At 40.2% G+C, this 23092-nt stretch overlaps 1 protein-coding gene across 3 annotated transcripts in view; it reads right to left on the bottom strand.

Annotated features, from left to right (window-relative positions):
• The window catches only part of clasp1a (cytoplasmic linker associated protein 1a), a 313776-nt gene that overhangs the window by 210261 nt on the left and 80423 nt on the right, over positions 1–23092 (bottom strand). For all 3 annotated transcript variants that reach the window (XM_073026772.1, XM_073026780.1, XM_073026787.1), the window contains exons 7-8: positions 22080–22177; positions 4729–4799 (exon numbers count right to left, since the gene is read on the bottom strand). In XM_073026772.1, the coding sequence (XP_072882873.1) occupies positions 4729–4799; positions 22080–22177 (169 nt within the window). The remainder of the gene's footprint in view (positions 1–4728; positions 4800–22079; positions 22178–23092) is intronic.

Below are 23092 nucleotides of genomic sequence, written 5' to 3'. Positions count from 1 at the left end.
TTGGGGAAGTCCAGAACGAGGGTTCACAGTTTAAGGATAAAGGGGAAGCCTTTTAGGACCGAGATGAGGAAAAACTTCTTCACACAGAGAGTGGTGAATCTGTGGAATTCTCTGCCACAGGAAACAGTTGAGGCCGGTTCATTGGCTATATTTAAGAGGAAGTTAGATATGGCCCTTGTGGCTAAAGGGATCGGGGGTATGGAGAGAAAGCAGGTACAGGGTTCTGAGTTGGATGATCAGCCATGATCATACTGAATGGTGGTGCAGGCTCGAAGGGCCGAATGGCCTACTCCTGCACCTATTTTCTATGTTTCTATGTAACACCCCTATAGAGATTTCAATACCACTCTTCCAATTTCTGATGTCACTCATCTCCAGAACAGCTTAGTAAATTCTCTTCTGGATGCTCTCCAATCCTGCGCATCTTTTCTGCAGCTTGGCACCACAATCTAGGCAATACTTCAGTTTTGGCAAAACCAGTGTTCATCATTACATTCTTGCACTTTACTCCATTTCACAAACTCAACACCATGTACTTTTTCAGCCACTTTCTCAATCTGTACGAAAACTTTCAATGAACTGAGCACATATACCACTAGTCTATGTTGACATACCAGTTTTAAAATTGCACCCACTAGCTTATAATGCTTCTTAAATCTATCAAAAGCCAACATTACTACTTCTCAGAATTAAATTTCATCAATTACCCACCCATTCAGCTTGTCTGTACAGTCTCCTCAAAGGGCGTTACAAGTCTTAGACCCCCCCCCCCCACCTCCAGTTCGCCTACCAGCCCTAACTAGGAGTTGAGGATGCCATCGTCTACCTGCTGAACTGTGTCTACGCCCACCTGGACAAGCTGGCGAGCACTGTGCAGGTCATGTTTTTTGACTTCTCCAGTGCATTTAACACCATCCACCCTGCTCTGCTGGGTGAGAAGCGTGACAGTGATGCAGGTGGATGCTTCCCTGGTGTCATGGATTATTGATTACCTGACTGGCAGACCACAGTATGTGCGCTTGCAACACTGTGTGTCAGATAGAGTGGTCAGCAGCACTGGGGCTCCACAGGGGACTGTCCTGTCTCCCTTTCTCTTCTCCATCTACACCTCGGACTTCAACTACTGCACAGAGTCTTGCCACCTTCAGAAGTTTTCCGATGACTCTGCCATAGTTGGATGCATCAGCAAGGGAGATGAGGCCGAGTACAGGGCTACGGTGGGAAACTTTGCCACATGGTGCAAGCAGAATCATCTGCAGCTTAATGTGAAAAAGACTAAGGAGCTGGTGGTGGACCTGAGGAGGGCCAAGGCACTGGTGACCCGTTTCCATCCAAAGGGTCAGTGAGGACATGGTGGAGGATTACAAATACCTGGGGATATGAACTGACAATAAACTGGACTGGTCAAAGAACACTGAGGCTGTCTACAAGAAGGGTGAGAGCCATCTCTATTTCCTGAGGAGACTGAGGTCCTTTAACATCTGCCGGACGATGCTGAGGATGTTCTACGAGTCTGTGGTGGCCAGTGCTATCATGTTTGCTGTTCTGTGCTGGGACAGCAGGCTGAGGGTAGCAGACACCAACAGAATCAACAAACTCATTTGCAAGGCCAGTGATGTTGTGGGGGTGGAACTGGACTCTCTGACAGTGGTGTCTGAAAAGAGGATGCTGTCCAAGTTGCATGCCATCTTGGACAACGTCTCCCATCCACTCCATAATGTACTGGTCAGGCACCGGAATACATTCAGCCAGAGACTCATTCCACCGAGATGTAACACTGAGCGTCATAGGAAGTCATTCATAGGCCATCAAACTTTACAACTCCTCCCTCGGAGTCTCAGACACTCTGAGCCAATAGGCTGATCCTGGACTTAATTCCAGTTAGCATGATTAACTTTTTATTATTTAATTATTTATGGTTTTATATTGCTACATTTCTTCACTATTCTTGGTTGGTGCGGCAGTAACGGAACCCAATTTCCCTCGGGATCAATAATGTCTGTCTGTCTTCTTACAGTGCAAGTTTGACAATCATGGCCTATAGTTTAAAGACTTGAGCTCTGGTCACAAAATAATAATTCACAGCCGGATTTCCATTCTGACCTTGGTTTCCCAAACTATTCTAAATCTGTTCAAAGAATAGCACCTTTTTTTTTTTTTTTAAATACACTGCAGCCTTGTGGACAAAAGACATACAAATTTTCCAAATCACATTTCTGATCATTGCTCTAATGTCATATTTCTTTTATTTTACAGGATCTGGGCTTTGCCTAAAAGGGCAGCATCCCCTAATGCTCGAGAAGCCAGCAGCAAAAATACAGCAGTCCTTTGGTGACAATGTTCCCACCATGTTGTAGGATAGATAGTTCCAGGATTTAGACCCCTAACCAATAAAGGAAAATAACCTACCGTAGATGTCGGATTATAAGCCGCTACTTTTTTCCCACATTTTGAACAGCTTTGAACACTGCGGCCTTTACTACGGTGCGGCTAATGCATGGTTTTTTTTCATGCCGCCAAAAACATTTTGCCTCGTAACAGTAGACCAATAAAATTGATGAGTAGTTCACAGAGGTCCAATGAAATTGTACGATAAATCAAGCGCACTTTCACAATTAAATTATTGTAAATCAGTCATTTGTACTCGCCCTCATCAACATGGAAAACACTCGAAGAAAAGCATTGTGCTGCCTTTATAGCAGTTATTTAGTTTATAATATTTTCGCTTAGTAATTCATTTGTTAGTAATTTCTAGTTAAAGTTAGAAGTGTTTTAACTATATTTGTTTTCTGTACTACATCCCGGGATGCTATGACATCACACCCGGTTTCGCCGCGTCTTGTGGGAAATACCGGTTTGCGATAAACGGGAAGGTGGGGGCGAGCGGCATTAGATCTGAGCGAACGCTGCTTTTAAGTTAAAGGCGATCAATAACTTTTCCCGGTAGGCTGCAGTATATATATTTTTTACCAGTCGTTAGGAGATATTGGAATGTTGTTCAGTAAAAAAGTATACGCAACATAATTTGTGTTACCGATACGTATGTATATTTAAAAGTAGTCGCGTTACAGGCACGGTTCGAAAAAAAGCATTTGCAATATGTATTTGTTTATGTTACCATATGGATTTAATTAAAAGTTAAAAAATCCTCACGTGTAATATCTTTCTGTGTAAATACCTCATATTACAACGTGGGACACCTGCGGCCGAAAATCCGGTGCGGCTTGTACAAGTACAAAATTGATTTTCTTTCTAAAATTAGAGCCAGCGGCTTTTAATCAGGTGCGCTCTGTAGTGCGAAATCTACGGTATGTCCAAACCAGGATGCTGTGCAGCTTGGAGACACATCTGCCAGTCCAAACTCCAATTTGGAGATTAAACCTAATTCTGGCAACACCACCACCTGCAGGTTCCCTTGCACCTGCTACCTTTATCATTTCGCAGTTTGAAACATCCTGTTGGAGTAGCCTGAGCAACTTGCAAATATGCATCAGCAGAAGGAATAAATACTGAGGGGCATTGGATGGGTGTCCACTCAAGGTAGCCTCTTTGGTCTGTATGATGTTGACCAACTTAAGAGCTGCATATGCACCACTTTTCCAAGGATGGGGAGAGCATTCCATCACATGCCCAACTTGCATCTTCTAAAGGCTGGAAAGGCCTTGGAGTGTCAGAAGGCAAGTTAGCTGCTGAAGGACACTGAACTTCTGATCTCCTCTTGCAACTGATCCAGTTAAGTTTCTGATGGTGAGCTAGAATTGATTGCGGGAGATCCAGGTGATGATTCATGCTATTGAATGTCATGGTTGGTGGCCTGATCATCTCTTACTGTGTTAGGTAATGGTAGCTACCATTTATCAACCCAAACAGCAACACTGTTCAGGTCACGCTGTATCCAAGTAAGGACTGCTTCATTTGCTAAATAGTTGCAAATACAATTGAGCATTTTATAAAATTAGTAAACGGGTCTACTTCTAGCATTATACAGAAGAATCTCTGATAAAGTATCTATCCTTTAGCTATCTTTTCCTTCATTCCTTACTGTCAGTTACTTTATCCTATAATCCTTTCTATTACTTAGTGACTGTTTTCACCCTATTCGACATTTTTGTTCCATCTATTTATTTTTGCTCTCCCACCTTGCCTCTGCATTTTAAAAATATGCACCGTTTTCCAGTTCCAACAAATCAATGACTTTAAACTGCAGAGATACCAGAATGGCCATGTATTGGCACTCCATCAGGAAATAAAAATGTAGCCAACAAATGCTACATTATAGACCACTCACATAAAACATTTTAAAACATAATCTCACTATTCAAATACTTCATTAATTCAGAATTTAGCTTCCAGAAAATACAAAATACCTGAATGAATAACAAAGTTGCACATCTTTTTTTTTAAAAAATACTACCTACAACCTAAAAAGGCAATAGCCTTTAGTAACAGCATTCTTTCTGCCCAGCATCATACTTTCTAAATGGCAACAGTTAATGTTACTTACTTTTAAAACCAAAACATTCCCATAGGACCATATTCAAAATTAAATTTCAGCTTTGATTGCCGAGTCAGTTAAGCATAATTATATCAAACCTTTCTACAATTTTTAAATAAATCTAAATATGTTTATGCAAAAGGAAAATAAAATTAACTACTTCTGTCTAAAACTACAAAAGGATTCAACATAGCACAAAACAGCTGAAAAAAACAAGAGTCTAAATTACTCACCAGTTGCAGAAGAAAGGATCATATTTCCAGATTTTTGAACTTCATCGAATTTTGCAAAAATTACATTCAACCTACCCAAAGCAAAGCAATAATGTCAAAAAAAAGCTTGTGGAACAAATAGTAAATGTAATTGAATACAATGAAATTGCATTTCATTACAAGGAATATTTTCATGAAGCAAAAATCATAAATCAAATTTTATGTTGGTTATTCATATAAAATTAAGTTTCAATAAAAACACAAATCATATCATTTTCATTGAAAGAAATATACAACTCATTCTAAACATGAACTCATGATCATCATTCAGTTTCAAAGTACAGGAATGTTGAGTCATGAGATATTGTTTGACTACGGATAATCTTTAAGAACTGACTATTTTCTGAAATGGATAGCTGTTAGTTCTAAACATCAGAAGCATTCAAATTGCCAACTTTGATTTTTTTTTCTCCCCATGTATTTCTTTACTGCCCCATCCAAATTACTGAATTATGATTTCAACCATATCAATCAACCTACAATGAGCTTGGAGGGTCAAGCTCCAGTCAGTGCTTAATAGAAATCTGTGCTCCTGAATTAAACCAATAATTCCATATCACTTTATTCTTCATCTATGTTCCAAGAGTCACCATTTTCACCAAATGGAAAGGCATAGTAACATCAGTATCAAGATCAAAAACCATTGCCATTATGAAGAAAGCACAGCAATGCCTCAACTTTCTCAGAAGGTTCCCAAGATTGGGAACATCCAAAAGATGTGTGGTGCAGAGTATATTGACCAGTTGCATCATGGTCTGATAGGGAAACGTCAATGTACTTGAATGAAAACGTCTAAAAAAAAGTAGTGGATACACCACAGTCTGTCACAGGTAAAACCCCTCCCCACCATTGAGCACGTCTACCCAAAGTACCGTCACAAGAAAGCAGCATCCATTGAGGACGCTCACCATCCAGGCAATGCTCTCTTCTCACTGCTGCTGTTAGGAAAGTGGTGCAAAAGCCTCAGGACTCACACCACCAGGTTCAGGGACAGTTATTAGCCCTTTAACATCAGCCTCCTGAACCAGATGGGATAACTTCACTCACTCCATCACTGACTTATTCCCACAACCTGAGGATTGATTTTCAAGGAATCTTCATCTCATGTTCTTGATATTTATTACTTATTTATTATCATTTCATTTTGTTCCCTTTTGTATTTGCACAGTTTATTGTCATTTTGCACATTTGTTGTTTTTCCCATCCTGTTGGGTGCAGTCTGTTGTGTTTTTTTGTATTTACTGTGAATGGCTGCAAGAAAATGAATCTCAGGTTGTAAATGGTGGTACTGCAATGATAAATTTACTTCAAACTTGGAGTATTTTTGGGCAGTACTTTTGGGAAGGAAAAAAATCCTGTAAGACCAAGTATTCAGGAAGGTTAATGCAAAACAAAATGCTGGGCAATCTTGGAAACTGCAGTAATCTGTGAAAGGTTGAGAACAAAACCTTTGAATTGCTATAGATCTGATTTGATCCTTTCCTTGGCTAGAGGCTGGCAGATGGATGCAGTTAATACAGAATGAAAGAGAAAGCTGTCAAGGTTGCACATTTTAACATCATCTAATATTTCTTATTTCTATAAAAAGTTAGAGAGGTTGCATTCCTAGTCCAATCACAATTTAACATAATACAAACCTATGTTATCTGAGCATGTATTGGGTCATGAGAGCAGAGAAAGAAAATAAATCCCCACACCACATAACTGTTTTTTGAAGACCCTATCCTAGATTTTTTTTTGGTGGTAAGTTGCAGTTTCGGAGAGGGTGAATATTCATACTCCAACTGCCATAACATTAGAGTCTACCTATACAGTGGGTCCCAGAGTTGGAGTGCCACTTGACTTAAGACTGGTGCCAGCCACAAGGGACTGTTCTATTGAGCATTATCTGATAATCTGTTATGTTCATTTGCAACAACCCCTTGACCATTTTATTGAATTTGAATTGACTTTATTACTTGCATCCTTCATATACATGAGTAAAAATGTTTACGTTGTGTCACGTCTCCGGCTAAATGTGCAATTTATAGTAATTTGTAATAAATAGAATGTACAGCAGGACAGTTAATATAGCATAGAAATACAATTGTATCAGCGTGAATTAATCAGTCTGAAAGCTGCATATATACCATTTGTGGGCCTGTAGTACCAGTGATCGCCTGTCCCAATCTGTACTTAGAACAGAATTACCAGTCAGATTCTTTTTAGATAACCAATTTACCCGAATGCAAGAGTACACGTGGAATTTGCTGTCATAATTATAAACTTCAGTTCATTATTTTATGACAAGTGCTCCCACCATCAACATAGGGATCTAAAAGAAAAATTGAGACTCCACTAGCAAAATTGGGGGGGGGGGGGGGGGGGGGGGGCAGGAGGGAGGAGAAGCAGCACGATCCATCAGCATCCTGAATTATATTATATATTTTACCCAACAGTTCACCACAAACATTTACATACATATTTTAACTGCCTGATAATTAGCATGGTAAAATAAGTGTATGATATTTTACAATAGCATGGCAAACCACATTGAGCATATAATGTTACAGATCAATGTGTAAACTACTTGGATAAAATGTACTTTAATAATCATATACCCAGTTATTGTTCATAACATGGTGAAATGAAAACCAATCACAAAACAACAAACTTCACAACACGTGTCAGTGAAAATAAACCTGATTCTGAAATGCAATACAATATTTATACAGTACATGCAAAATGCACTGTTTCATCCCAAGCAGCTCACAAGGTTTCCATAACAAGAAAAATTCTATTGGCTTCTAATAGCAAGTCAGATATCTGCTGTAGATATTACAATGCCACTGAAAAATTATACAGGAGCATGTCAAGTTAAAACAAGAGGCACAAATATCATCAACAAACACATTTCAAATTCAGCTGGCTTATAATTAATTTATGTCCTCCTATTCATCCCATGTTTTATTCCTTCAAGTGATCAGACTCAGTTATAAAGTATACTTGGGCCGAATGAGAAACTTTTAATTTTCCAAATATTGCAGTACGTTTCCTTTACCCTGTCATCCCACTGGTTAGTTTTGATAGTTACCATTCTATAATATTCAACAATTAAATACTACAATTCTTCTTATTCATCTGTACACAATAATGTCTACAGATTATTACATCTACAGATTAATGTCTACACAATGTCTTAGATTGTGTCTAAGACTGTGACACAATCTGGCCTCTACAGATGATACAGCCAGGCTACATTCCTTCATAAGTACACAGCTAAGAGTAAAGACAGAGCTATCAGCACCTACTGCAGACCTCTACTGATAACAAGAATACAAGCACTGCTGCAGACAACAACCTTTCCCATCAACTCAATTGCATCTACCATAAAAATCAAAGCTTTATATTTTAATTAACTTAGCTAAATAATACAATCATAGGTAATGCAATGACTATAACACTTAACCATGCATTGCCATATAACCAAGAGGGATTTCTCGCAGGTCAGCGGCGGTTATTTAAAAAGGGAGCTTTGAGAGCATTTGTCCATTGTACGTAGCCTATCAGCGGCACATCAACAGAGCTTTATCAAGAGGGATTTCTTGCAGGTCGGTGGCAACTATTTAAAAAAAGAGAGCTTCGAGAGCCTTTGTCCTTCATACATGGCCTATCAGAGGCATCAAAAGAGCTTTACCCCGAGGGATTTCTGGCAGGTCGGCAGCGATTATTTAAAAAGGGAGTTTCGAGAGCAGTTGTCCATTGTATGTGGCCTATCAGCAGCTATAGCTGAAGCAGCAATCTTGAGTTAGATAGCAGGGAAGGTTCAGCAAGCATAAAAGGGAGACACTGCCTAGCAGAGCAGGCATCGACAGAGTGATCTGAGGCAGAATGGTCGGGTTTTGGCGATAACGGGCTGAGGCGAGGTAAGTTACCTGTGAGAAATAGAAACAGGAAGTATGTCTGTGAGGCTGGTGTTCTGTACTGGGTGTCAGATGTGGGAAGTTCGGGAGACTCCCAGCCTCCCTGACTGCCACATCTGCGCCAGGTGTGTTGAGCTGCATGCAGCTCCTTCGGGACCGCGTTAGGGAACGGGAGCTGCAGCTCGATGACCTTCGTCTAATTAGGGAATGTGAGGATGTGATAGAGGAACTATAGGCAAGTAGTCACACCGGGGCCATATAAGTGGGTAACAGTCAGGAAAGGGAAGGGCAAGAGTCAGATACTAGAAAGTACCCCTCCAGCTGTCCCCCTTAACGATAAGTACTCCTACTTGAGTACTGTTAGGTGCGATTGCATACCGGGGGGGGGGGGGAGGAACACCTCTGGCACAGAGTCTGGCCCAGTGGCTCAGAAGGGTAGAGAAAAGGAAGAAGGCAGCAGTATTAGGAGACTCTATAGTTAGGGGTTCAGACAGGAGAGTCTGTGGATTCAGGAAAGAAACACAGATGGTAGTTTGCCTCCCAGGTGCCAGGGACAGGATGCTTCTGATCGTGTCCACGATATCCTGAAGTGGGAAGGTGAACAGCCAGAGGTCATGGTACATATGAGTACCAATGACATAGGCAGGAAAAAGGAGGAGGTCCTGAAAACAGACTACAGGGAGTTAAGAAGGAAGTTGAGAAGCAAGGACCTCAGGGATAGTAAACTCGGGATTACTGCCTGTGCCATGCGACAGTGAGTATAGGAATAAAGTGAGGCGTGGCTGAGAGATTGGAGCAGGGGGTTGGGATTCAGATTTCTGGATCATTGGGGCAGGTGAGACCTGTACAAAAAAGGATGGGTTTCACTTGAAACCGAGGGGGAACCAATATCCTGGTAGGGAGGTTTGCTATGGCTATTGGGGAAAGTTTAAACTAGAATTGCTGGGGGGTGGGAACCAAACTGAAGAGACGGAGGAAGGGACTGTTGACTCACAAATAGAGAAAGCTTGGAGACAGTGCGAGGAGGAGGATAGTCAGGTGATAGAGAAAGTATGTGCTCAGACCGATGGCTTAAGATGTGTCTATTTTAATGCAAGAAGCATCACGAACAAAGCAGATGAGCTCAGAATGCAGATCAGTACTTGGAGCTAAGATGTTGTGCCCATTACAGAGACTTGGATGGTGCAGCAGCAGGAATGGGTACTTCAAGGGCCAGGCTTTAGATGTTTCAGAAGGGACAGGGAGGAAGGCAAAAGAGGTGGGGGTGTGGCACTGCTGATCAGAGATAGCGTCACCGCTGCAGAAAAAGAGGAAGTCATGTAGGGATTGTCTACTGAGTCTCTGTGGGTGGAGGTTAGAAACAGGAAGGGGTCAACAACTCTACTGGGTGTCTTTTTATAGACCACTCAATAGTAACAGGGACATCAAGGAGCAGATAGAGAGACAAATTCTGGAAAGGTGTAATAATAAAGGGTTGTCGTTGTGTGAGATTTTAATTTCCCCAAATATGACTGGCATCTCCCTAGAGCAAGGGGTTTAGATAGGGTGGAGTTTGTTAGTTGTTTTCAGGAAGGTTTCCTGACCCAATACAGTATGTAGATAAGCCAACAAGAGAGGCTGTACTTGCTCTGGTATTGGGAAATGAACCTGGTCAGATGTCAGGTCTGTCAGTGGGAGAGCATTTTAGAGATAATGATCACAATTCTATCTCCTTTACCATAGCATTGGAAAGTGATAGGAACAGACAAGTTAGGAAAGTGTTTAATTGGAGTAAGGGGAACTATGAAGCTATCAGGTAGGAACTTGGAAGCATAAATTGGGAATAGATGTTCTCAGGGAAATGTGGCAAATGTTCAGGGGATATTTGAGTGGTGTTCTGCATAGGGACACTGGGAATGGATGGTAGGGTACAGGAACGTGGTGTACAAAGGCTGTTAAAATTCATCGAGGAAAAAAAAGCTTATGAAAGGTTCAAAAAACTAGGTAATGATAGAGATTTAGAAGATTATAAGGCTAGCAGGAAGGAACTTAATAATGAAATTATGAGAGCCAGAAGGGGCCATGAGAAGGCCTTGGCGAACAGGATTAAAGAAAACCCCAAGGCATTCTACAAGTATGTGAAGATCAAGAGGACAAGAAATTAGAGAATAGGACCAATCAAGTGTGACAGTGGAGAAGTTTGTGTGGAACCGGAGGAGATAGCAGAGGTATTTAATAAATACTTTGCTTCTATATTCACTACAGAAAAGGATCTTGGTGATTGTAGGGATGACTTATAACGAACTGAAAAGCCTGAGCATATAGACATTAAGGGGATGTGCTGGAGCTTTTGTAAAGCATCAAGTTGGATAAGTCTCCGGGACTGAACAAGACGTACCCCAGGCTACTGTGGGAGGTGTGGGAGGTGAGGGAGGAGACTGATGAGCCTCTGGCAATTATCTTTGCATCATCAATGAGGATGGGAGAGCTCCCGGAGGATTAGAGGGTTGCAGATGTTGTTCCATTCAAGAAAGGGAGTAGAGATAGCCCAGGAAATTATAGACCAGTGAGTCTTACTTCAGTGGTTGGTAAGTTGATGGAAAAGGATCTTGACAGGCAAGATTTGTGAACATTTGGATAGGCATTATGAATAGTCAGCATGGCTTTGTCAAAGGGCAGATCGTGCCTTACGAGCCTGATTGAATTTTTTGAGGATGTGACTAAACATTTTGATGAAGGTAGAGCAGGGATTTCAGCAATGCATTTGAGAAGGTACCATACAAGGCTTATTGAAAAAGAAAGGGGGCATGGGATCCATGGGGATCTTGCTTTGTGGATCCAGAACTGGCTCGCCCACAGAAGGCAATGAGTAGTTGAAGACGGATTATTTTCTGCATGGAGGTCAGTAACCAGTGGTGTGCTTCAGAAACTTTTTTGGGACCCCCTTCTCTTTATAATTTTTATAAATGACCTGAATGAGGAAGTGGAGGGATGGAATAGTAAATTTGCTGATGATACAAAGGTTGGGGGTGTTGTGGATAGTGTGGAGGGCTGTCAGAGGTTACAGTGGGACTCTGATAGGATGCAAAATTAGGCTGTGAAGTGGCAGATGGAGTTCAACCCAGATAAGTGTGAGGTGGTTCATTTTGGTAGGTCAAATATGATGGCAGAATATAGTATTAATGGCAGGACTCTTGGCAGTGTGGAGGATCAGAGGGACCTTAGGGTCCGAGTCCATAGGACACTCAAAGCTGCTGCACGGGTTGACTCTGTGGTTAAGGCATTGGCCTTCATCAACCATGGGATAGGGGTTTAAGAACAGAGAGGTAATGTTACAGCTTTATAGGACCCTGGTCAGACCCCACTTTCAATACTGTGCTCAATTCTAGTCGCTTCACTACAGGAAGGATGTGGAAACCATAGAAAGGATGCAGAGGAGATTTACAAGAATGTTGCCTGGAATGGGGAGCATGCCTTATGAGAACATGTTGAGTGAAATTAGCCTTTCTCCTTGGAGTGGTGGAGGATGAGAGGTGACCTGATAGGTGCATAAGATGACGAGAGGATCATGTGGATAGTCAGAGGCTTTTTCTCAGGGCTGAAATGGCTAACAGGAGAGGACCGAGTTTTAAGGTGCTTGGAATTAGGTAAAGAGGAGATGTCAGGGGTAAGTTTTTTTTTAATATATATATAAAAACGCACAGAGTGGTGAGTACGTGGAATAGGCTACCAGCGACGGTGATGGAGGCAGATGCAATAGTGTCATTTAAGACAGGGGTCACCAACCTTTTTTGCACCACGGACCAGTTTAATATTGACAATATGCTTGCGGACCAACCGAAAGGGTAGGGGGGTGGGGTGTTAATCACAACCAGAATGTAGGTGATAAGTCAACTATAACTCACTTATAAGTGGCTAATACACTCAATTTCATTTCTAAAAGGGTTTATCTAACGAATTTAATATTAAACACAGCCAATATTTTCCTCGCATGATTATATAAAATCTTGCAACACACCAATATCGCTGAATCAGTGAGAGCCCTGGGCTTGTTTCCCTGCAACAAGACAGTCCCATCGAGGGGTGATGGGAGACAGCGATACTCCAAGGGGGTTCCTTTTGTCCAGTCTATTCCGCAATTTAGTTTTCGTTGCATTCATTGCAGAAAACCCCACTTCACAGAGATATGCTGTTGGAAATGGAAGCAACATTTTCAGTGCTTTTGTGGCTAGCTCAGGATATTCAGCCTTGACTTTGATCCAGAATGCCGGCAGAGATGTTATGTCAAACATACTTTTCAGCCCACCGTCATCTGCAAGCTTGAGGAGTTGATCTTCTTCCTGCATTGACGTGGATAATTCACCGGGGACATTCACAAATGGGTCATGGACCCATTCCTTTGCACGTCTTGGGTCATTTGCGGTTGAGAAGTAACGCTTGAATTCTGTCGACAGCAAAGATCGCACACCAGCTGTGAGAAGGGCGGTGCAGCCTCAGTCTCTCCCAAAGTCCCAGCTAATGTTGGGAACATTCAAAGTATGCCCGTCCACTCACCATCCCCATAGTTCCAGTTTGGCTTTGAAAGCAGACACTTTATCAGCCAACTTGAAGACAGTTGTCATTCTCCCCTGAAGTGACAAATTGAAGTCATTGAGTAGGTTGAAGATGTCACACAGATAGGCGAGTTTCACTATCCACTCCTTGTCACTGAAATGTGCTGCCAGTGGTGACAGGGAATGAGGAAAGGTGCAGCTGACTCATATTGTTTCATATCACCAAATCATATCGTTTCCTCACAGCCTGGTAGTTGGGGACTACTGTTTTAAGAGACTCCTGGATAGGCAAATGGAGCTTAGAAAAACAGTGGGCTACGGGTAACTCTAGATAATTTCTAAAGCATAGCATTGTGGGCTGAAGGGCCTGTATTGCGCTGTATATTTCTAACAAAATGACACTTTCTGAGCGCTGAGACGGGTTGGCTGCTAGAGCAGCGCTGCCAAGACAGGTCGGCTGGCTGAGCAGTCTCACAAAAATCACTTTGCACTCAATGTCAGCAAGACCAAGGAATTGACAGTGGACTTCAGGAAGGGAAAGTAGAGGGAACACACACCAGACCTCATCGAGGGATCAGTAGTGGAAAGGATGAGCTGTTTCAAGTTCCTGGGTATTAACATCCCTGAAGATCTGTCCTGAGTCCAACACATTGATACAATCACAAAAAGAAGGCACAACAGCAGCTAAGCTTCATTAGGAGTTTTAAGAGACTTGGTATGTAACCAAAGACACTTGCAAATTTCTTCATATGTACTGCGGAGAGCATTCCAAATGGTTTCGTCACCATCTCTTAATGGATGGGACACAGGTTGAAACAAGCTGCAGAAAGTTCTAAACTCAATCAGATCCAGCTTGGGCACTAGCCTCTCCAGCATCAAAGACATCTTAAAAAGGTGATGCCTCAAGAAGGCGACATCCATCATTAAGGACCACGTCACCCAAGACATGCCCTCTTCACATTGCCACCATCAAGGTGATGGTACAGGAGCCTGAAGACACACACTCAACAGTTCAGGAACAACTTCTTCCCTTCCACCATCAGATTTCTGAATGGATAATGAATCCATGTATACTACTTCACTGTTTTTTTTCTTTTTGCTCTTTCTTTGCCCTCTTTTTGCACTACTCAATTTATAAATATTTTTTATTGTAATTTATAGTTTTTTTTACTTAAGTATTGCAATATACTGCTGCTGCAAAACAATAATGTTATGATATATGCCAGTGATATTAAACCTGACTCTGAGGTGTTACCAAATCAATAATACATTAAATTCAGGTAATTACTGCATTTGGCGAGTCAATCAGAAAACATTGTTTCAAAAGAAACACAGATGTTGCATTTGTCAGCAGGTCAGACAAAATCTGTGGAAATTAATAAGCAGTCAATGTTTCAGACTGAGACCTGTCATCAGCACTGGAAGGGGGAAAGATGCCAGAATAAAAAGGTGGGAAGGGAAGGAGGACTAGCTAGAACGTGATAGATGAAACCAGGTAGATGGGAAAGGTAAACGGCTAGGAAAGTGGACCTTGGGAGAAAGGCAAGGTAGGGTGGGGTGTTGAAGTTGATAGGCAGCTGAGAAGAGGTAAGAGGCCAGAGCGGGGAATAGAAGAGGGAAGTGGGGGGGCAGGGCATCAGAAAAATATATTACTGTAATAGGAAAATCGTTCATGCCATCAGGGTGGAGGCTATGAGACAGGAAATGAGGTGTTGCTCCTTCACTAAGAGTGGCCTTATCATGGCAAAAGAAGCAACCATGGGCCAACATGTCAGAACAGGAAGTGGAGATAGGAATTCTTCCAACTCTTCCCATGCGTGAAGGTGGCGAAGAATTGGTGGTTGAAGGTGGAGGATGGAATGTTGGACAGGTCCACGGCAAGTGGAAAAGATAGAGGCCCAGAGCTGTGGCAGAGATTGAGACAGGGCCAAAAGGTATCTCAGCATAGTAAAATTTAGAGGAAGAAGTTGTTTCAAGATGTTGGTAATATTAACAAGCTAAGCAAAATCTTGTGGGCTCAAGCCCCTATCCAGGAAACTTTGCACAAAAGCCTGACCTGATATATCAGTGTAGTTGAGCTTTGCAGTTGTTATCTCTGTCTCTCTTAGATTTTTGATGGAACAATTAATTGTTCAACTGGTGAATGGAATAAGGAACACACTTGGGCAAACAACAGAAGTTGGGTACCAGAATGCAGTTAAACAGGCAGCCAGAACTGGCAGTGAGAAAAAGATAGGAACATGGTTCGGTGGGTGGCTCGAGTGATGGATGAGTGGCATCAAGAGCCCTAAAAGTGAAACTGGAGCCAGGGACAGTATGGGCAGGACACAGCATGCATCAGGAACACTGTTAGCCATGCAGCCAGAGTCAAGAACAAGGGAAGCAGTTAAGCAAACAGCCAGGTTTACAGCTGGGAAGGAAAAGTGACAATATAATTAAGTGTGCAGTCAAAGACAGAAGCATGGCTCAGAATGCCACCAGAGTCAAGGACTGCCATTGTCAACTCTGCTGCTAAAAAAAAAATCACAGATAGGCAACCAGGTGCAGGAGCTAATAAATGAGTCAATGCCAAAATTGAGCAAGAGGGGTGAAAGAGGAAGGCAGAAAGCAAATGCGTCTGCGTGTTTGTTTGCAAGGGGCCATAGGCTGGGCAGCACCTACACGAGTGTTCTCCAATATGCATGCATTAATACAGTTTTTTTTAAAAACCATCAGTGATAATGGGATAATTGCCACTAATATGGAAAATACCTACAAATGAAGATTGAATGCTTTATGTGGAATACATTCAATCTATTCTAAAATCTAGAATATTCCACCACTTGGGGTACACCAGGCTAGTACTGTGGAATGCTTCAAAACACTTCTTAAAAAATTATTTTTTAATTTGGCATAATTATAATTACATAATGCTTGATGATGTTGAATACATTTATACAATTCTGTATATTCAATTACATTTTATTCTATACAATGTCTGTCTTTACATATAACTTTAATTTTATCTTCTATCTTTAATGACTATACTGATTTAACTTTACAAAATATGTAAAGCACTTTGGGCCTGCATCTCAACGCAGGAAAGATGCTATATAACTAAAGTTATTATTTTTCTTGCCCAACAATATTTGGAATCCACTTCTCTTCTGCAGAAGACAGAATAGGAAAGCAAACTGAATTCACAAATTTCTTTTATTTTATTTTCTATTGCAAAATATTAATATTGGGGCCAAACATACAAGAATTCTTCAGGAAAACTGAATAGCAATAACCTTGGAAGTTTAAAACCACGGAATTTAAATACAGTGGATTCTGATTAAGCGGACCATCGGCTAATCGGAGTAGACACTTATTTGGGACCATTCAAAGAACAAAAACTAATCAAGAGAACTGCCAGGATTCATTTGTTTACTTAGGCCACAATGCCACACAATTAGGACAAGAAACAGTTGTTTCTAACTAGTGTCAGTGGCAAGCACTTGCGCAGTTGTTAGAGACTACATCGTGCTTAGATAGAGCAAGCAGTTGCATATGTTTGCGTTGTATTATTCATTTAGGTCAATGGACATAGAATTAAAAAGCACTGATTCTTGACACTTCTTCATGCAGGAAGGCAATGAAGGCAGTCCATTATCTGTACTAGGTGTCTGCACTGATTTTGTTCATTTACAGTGCAAAGAACATGGCAGCGTACACCATTTTGTAGTACAGTTTCAAAGTACTGTAGTAGCATTGGTGTTCCAATTTGTTCTGTATTTCATCTAAATACATAATGATACTCAGTTAAACAGTAGTTTGTCTTTTAATACCTTTTTAACTATTTCCATAAAACTTCAGCTAATTGGGCCAAAATGTACTGGCTGGTCCCGATGTGTCCCAATTAACCAGAATCCACCATATTCTGAACAATTCATAAATAGTCTCCTTCAGAATTAGGAGATTAAAGCAACAATCACTGTATGAGATTAAAAGAGTTGATGGTGATGGGTACCTCCCTCCTTGGAACACATACTTCAGAAGCCATTATTATAGGAACAAAAGAACAAAACCAAGCCATTCAGTTGTTAACAAGACATTAATTATACACTCAGTTACGTGACTTTCAACAAGGCTTTCAACTGCTTCAACAACAAATATATTTTGTAAAAGTTGCTATCACTTATGATAGCACTGCTTTCACAAAGATTACAATGCAGTCAGAATCCGTACATCACAGACAGTTACTTGATTTTCATTCTTAGGTACGTGACATAGAAGCTGCTGTTAGTTACAGAATTACCTGCTTTATTTATAGGAGGTAGCCAAATGGCCCAGAGTCCAGTGTGGCTTGCTACTAAGCTTCCAAGTTAGTTTCAGTCCATTTCGTTCCTTTTTAAAAATAATCCCCAAGTACTTGTACATTGTTTCTTTGAGCATTGCTTAACTTTCTTCAAATAGTGAATTTCCATTGTTGATTGCAAAATTTGCTATTTTCACTAATCTGAAAATCTGTGTCAAGGTTCTCTCTCCATTATTCTGCCAAATGAAATTCTCCCCTTATTCAGTTTATCCAAACCCTTTATCTTTCAAAAGTTCTCTCGGCCCTGGACCATACTACACCTGTCCAGGCACTTCATATTCTTCAGTGTCCAGAAATGAACATGATCCTTGAGTAATGAACAAATTTCCCATTACCAGGAATTTACCATTACCATTACTTCTGAAAGCAAATAGATCATATGTTGACCATGATAAAAAAAACTCTTCAATGGACCTCTAAATTTTTATGTTAAAGCACTATCAGAGAAAAAAAAACATACACACAAGTTAACGAGAACCAAACTGACCAAAGATAAATTTATTCTAATCCAAAAATATCCATGGCTCAAAGAAAAATAGATGCGCTATCTTCAGGATTTGGTATTTTCAAACAAGGCATAAAAGTTACTCAATTTAATGCAACTACTTTCTCACCTAAAATTGGCATTTTCTAAAAGTATTTTCATTAAATTCATCAAAAATTGTCTTTTGATGTAGATTTATACACACCGTGCAATGGAGGAACTGTATAAAATCTTACTCTTATTTCATTGGTTCAGGAGACTAGCGAAATACAGCAATTAGTGATGGTTTCATCCAGAATACTCTGGATAAAGTAATAATCAGAATCAACTTGCTGCCACTCCTAACACTACCAATCTCACTGCAAATCTTTGCTCATAACTCATGGGTATAACTTTGCTACTAAATTCGTGGTTCCTACACAGTGAAATATATTTGAGAAATAGCATCCAGAGGAAAAAAAATTGTGCCCTGGGTAAGTTCCCCAAAGCTAAGAACCATATACTTTCTAGGCATCTCAAATTAATGGAAAGTGTGATAGCAAACTGTCAAAAGATCTGCATCCTGAAAATAGATGGGAAATGAAATTTCCAATCAACTACAGAGATTTGAAAACAAAGCTATTCTTGTTTACCATGGGAGAATAGAATTGTCATAAAAGCACAACTGGTTCACCAATGCGCTTTTAAAAATTGACCATTTCTACGCAATCTAGTTGATTTTAACTATCCATAAGACATAGGAGCAGAATTAGGTCATTGGCCCAGAGATTGGTCTATCATTCAATCATCATGGCTGATTTATCAACCCCATTCTCCTACCTTCTCCCATAACCTTTCACGCCCTTACTAATCAAGAACCTAACAATCGCTCTTTAAATATACCAAATGACTTAACCTCCACAATCATCTGTGGCATTGAATTCTACAGATTCACCACCCTATGGCATAAGAAATTCCTCAACTGTTCTAAAGGAACATCCTTCTATTCTGAGGCTCTGCCCTCTAGTATAGCCTCTCCAACTATAGTAAACATCCTCTCAGTGTCTACTCTGTCTAGACCTCCGCAGTCATCTGTGGCAATTAATTCCATAGATTCACCACACTCTGGCATAAGAAATTCTTCTGCATCGCTCTTCTAAAGGGTCATCTTTGCATTGAGGCTGGCCCGAGACTCCTTCACTGCAGGGAAGATTTTCACATCCACTCTATCTTGGCCTTTCAATATTTGATAGGTTTCAACGAGATCGCCACTCATTCTTCTAAATTCTAGCAAGTACAGACCCAGAACCATCAAACACTCCTCATATATTAACCCTGTCATTCCCAGGATCATTCTCATGATCCTCCTCTGGACCATTCACTCCTCAGCTCTTCAACAACTGGATTGGCAATACATTCCAGCAATATTCACATACTGTAAATAAAAAATAAACTAAGAGTTAACAGAAACAAAGAATAAACACAATCACAAGTTGAGATGTATAGTTTGCATCACTTGATGAAAACTTTTACTTCAAAATCCCCGTGAGATTCTTCATTGTGACCAGAATTGGTTGAAAATTGTATTGCAAATAATACAAAATTATATACTTGAGCATGCAGGTGCTATGTGTCTTGAGTAGATATCTATTAAACTCAGAATTACATTTAATTCACACTTTGCAAAATCTAAAAAGGTAATTCCTAAACACAAATTTATGAAAGTGAAAAATAAGAGGCAGGAAAATTGTTTCCACTGGTAGGTGAGAATAGAACTAGCGGACATAGCCCCAAAATTCAGGGGAGTAGATTTAGGATGGAGATGAGGAGCTGTTTTTCCCCAGAGAGTAGTGAATCTGTGGAATTCTCTGCACAATGAAGCAGTGGAAGCTACTTTAAGATAAGGTTGAATAGATTTTTGCATAGTAGGGCATGCAGGTGGAAAGAGACGAGTCCATGGCCAGATCAGACGTGATCTTACTGAATCGTGGGGCAGGCTCCACAGGCTAGATGGCCTACTCCTGCTCCTATTTCTTATGTTTTGTTTACTTATGTAATAATAGTCACAACTGTAGCTCAGAAGTTAATTTGTTTTTCAGGCCCTTATTTCTAGCCTTCACTCCAAAAAGGGGGATCTCAGGGTTAAATATGGTAACACATGTAACTACACTAATAAATTTACTTTGAACTTTGAAAAGAGCAATGGCACATTCAGTTGCAAGGACCTTACTTATTGAAATAAAGTCAAACCAAGCAAAAATATCACCAGTCAGCTGGAAATAAAGGAACATAATAATGTACCATAAAGATAGAGATTTATAAAACTACAAGATCCAAAAGCATCTGAAAGTAGAGAGTGAAAGGAAATGAAAACAGTTTTGAACTGCAATGTCTTTACCAGTGGGCAAAGGAGATAAATTTCACTTCTAAGCAAAGATAAAATTTTGCAAGACTTAAATGTGCAATGATGGCACTACAGCTGTTGAATAACATCACAATCAGTACGCTGTTACATTGTCCCCAATGCAGTTCAATCAGATTCCTTACTCAACAAGTAGCCATTACTGTAAATGTTTTACTTCATATTAGGAGTGCTACAAATGAGATAGATCTTCCACTTTGATCCCTGTATTAACGGAGAGATCTAACCTGCTATCCCTATAAAAGTCATGGCTTCCAGTGCTGATACTACACTGAGGTAGCAGTGCATCTTCAAATTTGTCATCACTGATGGTCCAGTACTGTTCCACTGAATTTCAATGGACACAAAGGGGAAATAATCTCCTACGGACTTTCCAAACACAACCTTTCACTTAATGTCAGCAAAACTGAAGAGTTGATTGCTGGCTTCAAGAAGGGGGAAAAACATGCAGCAGCCTACATCGAGGAAAAGCAGCATAGAGAGAATCAGCAGCTTTTAATCCCTCAGCATTAACCTACCAGATGACTTGTTGGGTCCAGCACATGGGTGAAGTCACAAGGAAATGCATTAGCACCTTTACTTTCTTAGGAAGTTAGGCTCGTCATGTACAGTAATAAACTTCAAATTCGATACTGTTGAAAGTATCCCTACTGGTTGCAACATGGTCTGGTATAGCAATTCAAATGCACAGGAACATTCTGAGCATAATGTGTAGTGAATTCTGACACATCCATCCCCACCACTGGTGGTATCTACAGGAGGCCCTGTCTCAAGAAGGCAACAAAGATTCCCATCTCCTGCCATTTTTTTTCCACAGCTTCCAGTGAAGTCAAACACCAGTAGTTTCAAGAACAACCACTTCCCATCAACCATTGGATTCTTGAGCCAATCGGTAAAATCCTAATCACAATTTAGCAACTTTCACTACTTTGCACTAAAATGGGACTTTGATTTTGTTCGGTTCTAAATGTACTTTCTTGTAAAAATTGAGTATAATTTATATTTGTGTAAGTACCATTCACCAGAAAAGCAATGTTATGTGACTGTGATGTGGATGCTAGAGAGATTCTCACAGCACTGCACCTGTGTATACATGTACTTGCACAGAACAAACTTGACTGCCTACAGTTTAAGCTACAGTCATCTTGTACAAGCAGCCCCTATTCAAATGAATGGGAGAAAATCAGCTGCCAGAAAGAGGCAAGTATTTTTTTAATTACATTTACATCACTTTAAACCACAGAAGCCATGTGTAGATAATTGTTTTACATGTTCAAAGGAACAGTTAGATTTTACTTTTTAAATAATTGTTTCGTAGAACTTTCATAAGCATTTAATTGCCTCTGTTATAAAGATATTTTTTGACGGGGCTATTACAGTTCAACAAGCAGACAGAGGCAGACCCCATGCTGTATCCAATCATGCTACATTGCCAGGAGCTCAGTTGCCAAAAGATTACACCACACTCAGAAAACAACACAACACAGGCAGCCAATGACTTCCGGAGAATGGAAAATCAGCACCATTTTAATCCAATTTTGGTAAGAATTAAAGATCAAAAGAACATGCTCACAATAATATAATGATAGCAGATCTGAGAGAAATAAAATGCACAAAAGGCACTTTGACCCAAGGCAGATTATTATTTGCCTACCTTGACTGTGGTAGCCCCTTTTTATGAAGATCTGCTCGGACCCGTTCTCCTACGTGTTTGTAAATTTCTACTAAACTATTTATTGCTGCATCACGGACCTGATGTTATAAACAATTAATATATTAGAAAAGCTCAAAATGCAGAAAGAGAAAAACATTTACTGTAAGTAATTATAACTTAATCACATAACAACTCTGCGGTCACGTAGTTCACCATTCAAAGAGTTAGATACAGAGTGCCATGTAGCATGGAATCTCATGCCAGCCCATGCTAACCTCAGATTCTGCTGCAGATAATCTATCCAATTTAAGTTTTTTTAAAAATGGAAACAGTCAGCAAGTTAAGCAGTAGTCATAGAGAAATAGAACCAGTGCTTCAGAATCTATCTGACAAGAGACCAAATTTCTCACTGCAGATTCCGGCTGACAAGTGTTATAGTAGTTTCCTTACAGATGTTCTGCATCTAGAGACATTTTGCTATAGATGTAAATCTTCAGCTTCCATTTCCTCAACTGGCGACAACTGAAATAGTTTGCCAGCAAGTCAACTAGATATGTAATTTGTTTTATTTTAAATTGTTAAATAATTAATAGATTAATCCAAAAGTTTGACTCTAATTGATTGCTGCGATTCCTACACTGCAACACTGCCTTTATTTGAAAAGCAATTCATTGACTGTAAAATCCTTTTAATTATCAAGGGGTTGTATAAGTGATTAAATTTTCTTTTTCAAAAAATGGTCTTTGGACACAATTATCAAAGCAAGATACAATAAAGAGCATTGTAAAGATGCAGTTATTTTATCATCCTACAGATGGCATAGTGCTATACCTGCAGTGCCTCTATTAGCCAACAGATGGCTCTATCAACTGAGTGGTTTCCAAATCACAGGGATAAAAGAATCCCTGAATGACCAGGTAAAAGTTGCTGTGAATAATCCTTATATAACATTCCACAGAGCACCAGATATACCAACTTGTAATTACATCATGGGGGCAGTAGTTTCATGCGGA

This window comes from Hemitrygon akajei, chromosome 2, assembly GCF_048418815.1.
Source record: "Hemitrygon akajei chromosome 2, sHemAka1.3, whole genome shotgun sequence".
Lineage (NCBI taxonomy): Eukaryota > Metazoa > Chordata > Chondrichthyes > Myliobatiformes > Dasyatidae > Hemitrygon > Hemitrygon akajei.
The sequence above is the reverse complement of the archived record's forward strand: the minus strand, read 5'-3'. Positions and strand labels throughout refer to the sequence as shown.